This window comes from Lygodium microphyllum, chromosome 30 (assembly GCF_053477565.2).
Source record: "Lygodium microphyllum isolate KBCC chromosome 30, Lygodium_microphyllum_v1.1.10, whole genome shotgun sequence".
Taxonomy (NCBI): domain Eukaryota; kingdom Viridiplantae; phylum Streptophyta; class Polypodiopsida; order Schizaeales; family Lygodiaceae; genus Lygodium; species Lygodium microphyllum.
This window is the reverse complement of record NC_141164.1, coordinates 30,218,860-30,229,571: the sequence shown is the minus strand read 5'-3', so window position 1 is coordinate 30,229,571 and position 10,712 is coordinate 30,218,860. Positions and strand designations below refer to the sequence as shown.

Sequence of the window (10,712 nt, the reverse complement as noted above, 5' to 3'; positions counted from 1 at the left end):
GCGTTCACGCGCGCGGAATGCTATAGTGTATTATACTAATATGACTCTCGTTAACAACCACCAATGAAGATACGTTACATTTATCCAAATGTTACTAATGAAGAAAAAACATATTTAGTTTAACAAAATATAGAGGTACTATTGGAAATCTAAGTCAATACCATAAATAAGGATTTTTCAAAAAATTGTCTCACACAACATTACCTTTATAGTTGACTTTTTTGTAGGAGCAACAAAAACAAGGTACAAAAAGGTCTAATCAAGCCTTGTATATGTAGAGCTATTTCATATGTCAAACTCATTGAATGTCATATTTTCTAAGTACTTCAAGGTTTTGCATTGATAATGATACCTCCACTTATTCATGCATGGCTTGAAAGGACCAAATGTCCAAAACATGAAGCTTGTCATGACAAAAGAACTCTTGAAAGATGTCACAAAACACATTTCTTCTTAGTTCACCACATGTTTGCTTGCAAATAATCAAAATATTTACATCAATCACATGATTTGAGTATTTTTTCCTAAAACAAAATCCATCAAATAAGATTTCATGCAAGCCACCATTAAGGTCCACAAGAGAAGGTTAAAATGGTTTTAAATAATTGGTCAAGTGCTCATTTAGTACAATGTGGTTCTTCTAAAGTATATGACTCCTTTGAATTGAGCAATACGAGGTAATTGCCATATGTGAAGTGCAAATGATGTTATCTTGATATTGCTATCGCAATACCTCACTTGAATACATACCAATGATGAATCAATGGTAGTCTTTTGAGGTATCAAAGCAATCAATTTTGTATGACAAGGGTGCCATGTTGAAGGAAGATAGAATTGTTGCAACACATATTTATAACATAGTGAACCATTTTGGTGAGCTCCAAGTTGCTTATCATCCTTCTAAACAACTTATAAGTATAAATGGCATTACCCATATAGAATTGCTGAGGGCTGAGTCTTCTTTTTCCCTTTTCAGGCCAATCGAGGCTTTGTATTGTAGCTCCCCTTGTAATTGCAATTGCGAACACTAAACTTGCCATGACTTGTTTGCTATGTCTGGAGAGCTAAAACTAATGTTGGCATCACTTGTTTGCTATGGATGGAGAGCTAAAACTCCGCCACCAGACATAATGCGTGGGTGGCTATGATCCCCTTCATATGTCACAATCAACATGGTTGGATCATCTAATGACCTCTCGACATGCTTTCTGGCAGGACAACCCCTCATGCTACTACACTTGTAGTATCCCCTATAATAAGAAGATTGGAGTTAAGATGGGCTTGTTTACATGCCAATTCTCAAACAATCATTTATGGTTCTCTTTGAATGTAGTTAACTCATTAGAAAACCACTTGGGAGAAGCTACCTGGGATGAGGGGACCCTTTTATGGGTTTTTGTCCATACTTTCTCCACGAGTAGTCATCAGGTGGGATGTCAGCTAGTTTACTGCTAACTGCAGGAACTTTAATTGTTTGTTTGCTTCTAACTTTCCTGCATGATGTATGTAAGCACGTTGATATCCGCAACACAAAACAAAATTTTCTACAATGTGTGATGTTAAAGGTTAGAAGGTTAATGTGCTTCTAAAAGACATTGATAGCAGAAAGACAAGCTTAACGTCTCAGAAATTCCAATGCTAGATCAATACCTTCTCTTTGAACAATGGCATCTCCCAAGAAAACTACATCTGCTCTCAAACTCATCACTGTTATTAGAAGGGCATTGCCACTTTGATGATTCAACAAGCCGCTCTTTCAAATGCTGAAGTGATTGATGGAGAAGGAGTTTCTGATCCTTGCCATTGCTCACACTACCATCTAGACTCAGTGAAGATAAGAAAGATTTGCTTGATGTCGAATGCGGAGTTAAGCTGGCAGAACTAGGCCGGGATGATGACAAGAAATCTGACTGAGACATTGAGGAGGGCTGCAACTCCCCTCCACCATGTGAAGAAGCTTGGCCACCATGGGTGCTGCCATGATGATGCAAAGCCTGCTGCCGCAGAAGTTGATTGTGGTAGCGAATGAGGGCTGAAATGCTGCGACTACTGGCTACTCCTCCTGAAGAACTATGATGTGAGAGACCTTGACCCTTGTTATGTGCTTCTTTACCCATGACTTCCTTAGACTGCAAATCAGATATGGATGCTGTAGGCCCACAAGGCGTCGGCCCAGAATCAAGCTTGCCTGAGCAGCCATTAAGCAAAGCAACATCCTCAAGGTGAGTGTCCTTAGGGCTAATTCTCGGCCCCCGCCGCACCCTGGCATGACCCTGCCTGCCCAACAAGCTCACCATTGTGCGAAATTTTGAGAGGGTTTCACTGGCTACTAAGCTGCCATCTTCTGACATGAGTTGCTTTAATCTGTGCTGCTTCTGCTGTGCCACTGCATGCACCAGCTGTTGATCTTGCTGCTGTGATAAAATGCGTATCAGGTGATGTGCGCTCTTCAGGCCGGCCTTTGCAGCCTCCTGTACCTCGTGAATGTTCTCCCCCTTGATCCCAGAAGATACTGCTGCTCCCAGGGACATTGGTTCAGCCTTCTGATGAATTCTGCCTGCCAGAGCTTGGTATCCCTGGCAATTGCCTCTCAGACCTTAGTATCCTCGGCAATGCCTCCCAGACCTTAAAATCCCTGGCAATTGCATCCCCCCAGAGCTTCTGATATGATAAAACAAAGGGTTCAGCAGTTGCAGCAGGAATTAGAGGCAGTACTGTTACTCCATTTTTAGCATGTAATATTGATGCCTTCCTGAGAGCAGATAAACTTCATCGATCAACTCATTGATATCTGACTGTAATGGTCGAGATTGGCTCACTTGCATGACTATTATAGCATTCTCTTCTATTCCAAAACCTTGAGATTGAGACAACTATGACAAAGCAATTTTTACGTGGGAGACAAATGATGCTTGTGCCTACTCTGCTCTTTTCAAATGCATCTCTAAAGAGGTCCTTCCGGTGGTTACCTCCTACAACATGACCTCAAAATTGTGGGGGAAGCTACAGCTTATGTACGAGGCCCTGTCAACCATGCGAGTTGTGACCCTCTATGATCACCTACAGGCTATCAGGTTCAAGGCGGCTGATACGATTCAGTCCTTTCTTATTTGGGTGACACATGCAGAATCTGGTGTTATACTTTCTGCCGAATTATACTCAAATCACCCCAGAAGCTATTAAAGATTAAGGAAGAACCTCGTGAATCTTTCACCTAAGAGAAAGATGGAAGATAATTAAGATAAGCAGAGCACTGTATTGTAATCTTGATCAGGATCTCAATTAGTAAAAACGGTTGATGCCTCACCTGCAGTATCCAGCTTCATTAGCCTCCGATCAGGCTTTGCATGTTAATTAGGCCGTTTTGTATGATCAGCAGCAAACTACAGAGATAGTTATTTGCCTGCATGTTGTTCTTTCTGAACCATTAAACTCTAGCTCAGACGATGAAGCCGGAGAATGAAGTAGGAATCACTCAGAAACAGAAATTAGGCGAATGGGTAGGTTAGATATCGATAAATAGTGCTGCAGAGTGGGCTCTCTGCATGAGAAGGGGTGGGGGGGGATTTCATGGTGTTAAACACGAGGCTATCTATGCTAATTAGACAATCGAGAGAGAGAGAGAGAGATAGAGAGAGAGAGAGATTGATTAACATACATTGATTGAAAGCATAATATGGATATCGGCAATAACGAGTAGTAGCTGCGCCAGATTATACGCAGGCCAATCCAGAAAACTAACGATAAATACTTAGCATTTGTCGATGCTCTCTGTGGCATCGCCGGCTGCATGGTCGGGGATCTTCTTGAGAAAACACGGGAGCTGCAGCATCTGGGGGGGCGTTAGGGCGTAGGCTCTCCAACCGGCCATAATTATTAACTTTTCCTCTTCCTGCTTAGTTCTCTCCAACTACCATTTCTCCCCCCTTTGGCTTCTTGTGCTTGTTGCTTCTGCTGAAAAATTTCAGCAACTCCAGGGTCAAAATGTCCCCTACGGTCCAACTCGCTTCCATCACCTCATTAGCTCTTCATCACTGCTAATAGTGAAATAAGCTCACTAATAGTTTTAAGTAAGTCGCTCCTTTGTTATGAAACTAATGAGGCACATAGCCACCACGCTCACTAATGAGGCACACACCCATGCTCGGCGAATGAGATCCTGTATAGTGTTCATGAAAAACATTTTTTGTAGCAGATACAAAAACCTCTATGCCCCAGCTACTTTCAAAAGGTTAGTACATAACGTTTTTAGGCCTTACCTCAATAAAATTTCTCTTGTATTCTTTGATGACATCCTGGCTTATTTTTGGTGCGCAAATCGAATGCCGTATGCATATGTAGCAAGCGCCGGAAGGTCCCCAAGAACAAAGAACTCTACTTTTTGCTCAAAATCCAAGAGATTAGACTTGCACGACATGAAGCAAGAAGGCCAATTGGGTACAATCTCCCCCCATGCCTTATGTGAGCACTCCACAAAGCATGTATTTAATATATTATTCATCTCCAAACTCAAAAATAGCCCAAATTTACAATTAGCATGCTTTACCTTTTGTGTTTTCTTTTGTCCAAATAAAGAATAAAGCCATTGGGTGCCCCAAGAGTCGCGTTATGCCCAAATACAATGACCAATAATGAATATTTAAATCATACACCCATGCGCATACAAAATAATAAATATATGTCAAGTGCTTTAATAAATAAGTGCGTCAAAATAAATATTGGCACCACGCCTAAGACGTGCGCCCATCAAAAATGATAATTTCTTCTAAATAACTTGAATACACACTATTGCCCAATGCTTCCCAATGCCACTGCCACCTGCTCTACACATTAACTGAAGCATTTACAATTGCTAGAAAATAATAAAATTAAACTGACAAAAGTGAATACCTAGGAGTTTTAAGCTACAAAATAAATAAATAGGTTGAAACTCTGTCATATCCTTAATTTAATACGAATGCGCACTCTAAACTCATAAACATCCATTAATTTAAATATGTATTTTGCGGAATCACCCGCTATGGAATCACCCACTTGCACATTAAATTAATGTGATGCCCGAAAAGGACAGGCATCCCCATCGACTTTTCGCACAAGGAATCCACGAGCCCCGAAAAATAAATATAATTTTATGGAATCCACCGTAAAACCTCACAGAATCCACCGTGGAATATGCCTCTTGGCATCAATTTCAAAGAAGAAAAAAACCATGTAGACTACCTCTGAATTGTCCTTGAGACCTTAAGGATAAACAAGCTCTAGGAAAAACGGAGTAAATATTCATGCTTCAAAAAGAAGATTAAATACATATGCTTCATTATCTCAACCAAAGGTATCTCAGTTGACATAGCCAAAGTGAAGGATATTTAGGCTTTGCGGCCACCACCACAAAGTGTCTGAGAAATCTAGGAATTTCAGGACTTACAAGATGGTACCACATCTTTATCAAAGATTATGCTCTCATTGCCATCCCCTTGACTAAGATTCAAGTTAAGAATCAAAATGAAATAGTGTGGACTCTTACGGAGCAAGAGAGATCTGATATGCTTGAGGAATGTCTCATTACATCTCTAGTACTAAAGCTTCCCAAATTCTCCCATGAATTTGAAGTTGTCACATAGATGCAAGTATTGTAGCATTGGGATGTGTACTTTTACAACAAGGTTGACCCATAGACTACTCTTCTTAGAACCTCAAACCATATGAGATGAATTATGCTACATATGATTTGGAGTTACTAGCAATTATTTATGCTCTCAAACTCTAGTGCTATTATCTACTTGGTTGAAGATTCACTCTCACCACTGATCATAAGAGCCTCAAGTGGATTTTCACTCAGTCAAATCTCAACATGAGACAAAGAAGATGAATCAAAGTAATACAAGAATTTGACTTTGAGATTAAGTACTCCCTAGCAAGGATAATGTTGTTGCTGATACTCTCAGTTAAAACGCCATCCTAAATGCCCTAATAATCGAAGTCCCTTCAAGGCAAGAAATCCTTACAAGTCTTATTTCTATGCCCAATAACCTCATTGGTGATGCCACTGAAGTCCCCTAATGATCTACAACACCTAGAGATAAATAAGATTACCCAACTAGAGAAGAATATCCTAAGGGATGGAGCCAAGTTCAAGAATTATCTCCTTTGAGATGAACTTTTGTATTATTATTGAGGCTATATGTACTGGAGCCCCAAGAAGAACACCAAGGAAAAGGGAATTCTCTTGCAAGAAAATCTATCTTGTAACATCAACAAGCTTGTTTATTATGTTTTATATGATCACAATGAAGAAAAGAACACCAGGCACAACAAATCTTCATACAGCATCATGTAGATCTCCCACGGATTTGATAGAATCAACCATATTCTTCAATATCTTCACAAAATCCATCAATAGAACAAAGAAAGCAAAGGAATACACCATCTTTGAATGGAAATACATCACATAGTATTCATCTTCAATATCTTCATAGTCTTCTCTCTCAATCTCTCATATACAATCACTCTGTTTTAGTAAAATTGGCTATCTCTGACTCTCTCTCTCTCTCTCTATCAATAATACATCATATCCTCACTACAATCTCTCAAAAATCACTCTTAATAATCCTTCCTAGGTCGTGGATACCCCTCCCAAGAGGTATGTCTGATATGAAGAGTCACCAGAGCCACTACAGTGTCTTTTCATAGCTCACTACTATCACTTCACTCTAGTCTTCACTTGAGTCTTCAGCAGCTACTTCTTCCTCTTCTTTCAGCTCTTTTGCACTTATATTCACCTCTTTCCAAGTCTAGAAAACTTTTCCAAGCTACACTCTCATCTAACAGAACACATACAGAAGCATACAGAACAGTCACAGAACAGTACCAGAACAGCTACAGTACAGTACAGTACAGAACAGAACAGAACAGAACAGAGACAGAGGCTCTACAGAAGAAGGTTACAGAAGGTCATCAAAACCACATAACTCATACTCAAACCATTCCATACTCTCACAAACCATTCAATAAGCTTTCATAATATCTCAATCTTCATCAATCAATACTCCATCCCTCCTTACAGAAGACAATCAGAACAAAATAGACCAAAACAGAACAAAACAGAAGGTATACAGAACCAATCAGAACCTATCAAAACATCACAGAACCACTAATAAACATCATGAACTTCCAAAACACAATCAATATCATCCCAAACACTCTCAAACCACTTCTAAACCAATCAATCATCTCATAAAATCAACCATTCAGCTCTCAAAAACAACAAAAATCAGCCAAAAAACAAGTCATTTCAACACTCAACATATCCCCACACTTAATAAGGAAGCGTCCTCGCGACCCAGGAAAAAGGGAATACAAGTTCAAGGAAAAGCTCAACTTTGATCTTCAATATCTCTTCAAAAAGAATCCATCCACCACGACCCCAACTTATAACCTGTATCTGATATAAAAATACAAAGAAAGGAAAACCCGTTTTACAAGAACACTTCTTATCAAACTAGAAAATCACAACAAATTTGTAAAGGATATAAGAGTTTTCTTCTTCTTCATCAGCATCAGCTTCAACTCTCCAACCACGACCTCAACACCATAATTATCCAAAATGTAGCTCGCACGAAAGCCAATCCAATAGAAAACCACCACGTTCGTTTTACATAAATGAACTCACAATACAAACACTACACACAACACAACCATCTAAATGACTCCTCCAAAAAGAGAGATTTTCATTAAAAATCATCCACCATACATTGGAAAGGATATCAATGAAGATGATCCCTCTTGAAAGATTGATGTTGTCGGAAACGATCCATAGACAAGGATTCATCTACAAAGGTTTTGGGAGGATTTTGAAAAAACTGAAGACAACACATCCTTTCCAACAGGATAAGGTATCTGCTAGGCAAACAAAGGGCATGAAAATACAATATATCCAACTGCTGGGAATCAATGCTCACATTGACATTCATGCACAACTTTGGAATAGGCTTGGAATCATTATGAGAGTGCCTATGCATATACGCTAGGTACCAAGCAAAGTGAGCAGTTAATCTCACTGAAGGATCTGCAGACTGTGAATACTGCTGAGCAAAATGAACATAGTTCTGATAAGCCTGACTGGCAGCTGTCCATTCTCCTGGAATTACTAGCCAATTGATCTGAGGTCCTGTAAGGGAATCATCCGAGCTCCATCCCCTTCTTCTAGAAATCTGATTATCAAACCCGTCACAGTCACTAACCAACTGAGGTGGTTGAGATATAGAAGTGTTAGGAGAGGGTAATGGAATAAGGAAAAGTGGATGAAGTGAGGGATAGGCAAAATCATAAAAGGAAGAAAAGTTTAAAGAAGGAGTGGTAGAAATTTGGAGGGAATCACTAAGGAAGGGTGTTAACTAATAAATAGGAAATGTGGAGGGTACATGAATGGATGGAGAAGGACAGGGTGGAGAAGGGGAAAATACCCTATCCTCAATAAAGGAGCAATATGTAAAAATTGGAATTTGAGGGAAAGATGAAGGTTGGAAAAGAAGGGGTAAAGTAGTGGTGGAATTAGATTGACAAAGGGAAAGATATAGAGCATATCGGTGAGCCATTTGTTGGTAATATAGGAGGGTAGGAACAGAAGGTCCTAAGAGAGATCGTCTATGATAGGCATCAAAGAAGGTAGAATCAAACGGATTATGTTTTGAAAGATAGGCTAAGAGATCCATCCTCAGTTGATTAGTACTCTGGGCAGAGGTAGGAGCTGTGTTTTGTTTTTGATTCAGAACCACAGAATCAATCATGGGATGCCAGGAATTATCATGACAATCAGCCACTTTGGAGGAGTAACTCTAGAACATGTCAGCTATGCGCAACTCCAAATGGTTGACATACAAAATAGCTTGTAGAGCCACATCCCCTACATACCATGCCATATCCACCTCATCTGGAATTAACAAGTCTCCTCGTAGATACATGTAGGACATCAACATAGTATCTGGCGTGACAGAATCTTCAAACACCATCCTTACTACCTCTGTCAACAACTCAGCAGACCAAGCCCCACTCCATCCATCCTCTGGAAGAGGTAAATCCATCATGGAAAGCTTCATGTAGAAAACCAACTTCTGTAAGTGGTAGTGGACAAAGAAAGAATGGTCTGGTGGAACATATTCCTGAAACTGCTCAAATATAGACCATAACAAGTCCATTCTGGATTGCAATCTTTCCACTTTATCTTAGAATAGAGGACACAAAGTAGTCTGCCTTTGAAGAGCAGCCAAGTCCTGCTGTGAAAGAGAAGGAATCAATGGAACATTAGGGCTTAGAGGAACAGACCGGGATTTTGCCAGTTGATCTTGCAACTGCTGGATTTGGGAGGCTTGGGATGCCACTGTGTCATTAGCAATCTGTAAAGTTGAAAGTTTGTCATCTAAGAGAGCTTGGAACTCCTGCGCTTCTCAAGACATCCTCTCCTTCTCCTCTGAAAGGCTAGTAACCTGGGATTGAGCCTCTAGGAACTGGAGCTTCAAAGAAGAGATCTCATCGCTTTGGGTGGCAACCAGTTGGATTTGTTGTTCCATTTGCTTAAACAAATCTGCTAGGGTATCCTTAGCAGAAGCTAACTCGGATGTTGCCTTATACAACTGGTCCTTAGACTGCATGAGTTCTTCATAAAAAGACGTGTACAGCTGTTGAACACAGGCTGTCACTGACAATACAATGGAACTTTGAATATCTTTACAGAGGAAGGGAATTGCATCTCCTGAGACGAGACTGTTCAGTGAGGGAACTGATATGTCCAATGATCCTTCTCGATGTGCTCTGAACAAGTTATTACAAGTGAGATACCCAGGGAGATCACTGCCAGAGGTAGCAGGAATGGACACTAAAGGAAGTACTGAAGGAGCTTTATCCGCTACCCACTTCAAGCGTTTGCGTTGTATGACCAGGGGAGGCGAAGAATCATTATCCTCTATGTCAATAGGTTCTGACTCATCTGAAGGTGGAGGAGGAGGTACTGGATATGATGGAGGAGGTGGAGGTACACTCTTCTGTAAACCTGAATAGGTTAAGAAGGCAGACAAATATGATCCATATGTGACATTGGTAACATTACCCCTGGTGACTTTGACGAAATGTTGATCCATTTTAGTGAGGAGATAAGTGCTCCAATCAATAGCAACTCCTTTCAACACCATCCTGGAAGCTGTGAAAAGCTCTTTGGACAAGTACTGGGATGGCGTTTTGGCAGGCATAAACCTGTCCTGGAGAAACTGGCAGACCATCTTCCATACGAGATCAGTGATCATAGAAAAGGAAACTCCTGAAGAGTTGATCACCTTCTTAACATCCAACATTTCCCTTGTCTACTTTTGCAACAGCTTCAGAATCTCTTCATTAGAGAAAAGCTGACGAGTAGTAACAAAAGGTTTACCTTTGGAGGGTAGAGACAGAGCCTTCCCTAAGCCTCGAGGTGTCAAAGTCATAGAAATTCTTGGACTAGTCCCGTCTTCTTGCTGTAGGAGGCCAGAAACTCATCACATAACGACGAATCCTCAGGAAGCAATGGAAAGAAAGTAGCCACAAAAGCACCGAGTCCCGCCTTCGTGAGAGGCTCAAAAGTGAGTAGGGAAGAGTAATCCCTACTAACTAATGGGACGTACTGGATAGGGGGAGGAGCGTGAGAAGGCGCCATTCAGATGGTTACACACACACCACAAACACAG

At 40.5% G+C, this 10,712-nt stretch overlaps 1 protein-coding gene across 1 annotated transcript; it reads right to left on the bottom strand.

Moving 5' to 3' along the window:
- Positions 1-529: 529 nt before the first annotated feature.
- On the bottom strand, positions 530-3,828 carry LOC148009672 (putative WRKY transcription factor 11). The gene is made up of 4 exons (XM_087672780.1): positions 3,308-3,828; positions 1,651-3,214; positions 1,368-1,493; positions 530-1,250 (listed from the first exon to the last, which is right to left on the bottom strand). Exons 2-4 carry the CDS (start codon positions 2,529-2,531, stop codon positions 1,094-1,096), a joined length of 1,164 nt encoding a protein of 387 aa, XP_087528906.1. The 5' UTR covers positions 2,532-3,214; positions 3,308-3,828; the 3' UTR covers positions 530-1,093.
- Between the last annotated feature and the right edge of the window lie 6,884 nt (positions 3,829-10,712).

Excerpts from the sequence above, each read along its gene's own strand:
- LOC148009672 (XM_087672780.1), bottom strand. The coding sequence starts at position 2,531 with ATGTCCCTGGGAGCAGCAGTATCTTCTGGGATCAAGGGGGAGAACATT. Across the intron at positions 1,494-1,650 it reads TGCCATTGTTCAAAGAGAAG|GAAAGTTAGAAGCAAACAAA; the intron begins GTATTGATCTAG and ends TACATCATGCAG. Across the intron at positions 1,251-1,367 it reads AAAGGGTCCCCTCATCCCAG|GGGATACTACAAGTGTAGTA; the intron begins GTAGCTTCTCCC and ends TTCTTATTATAG.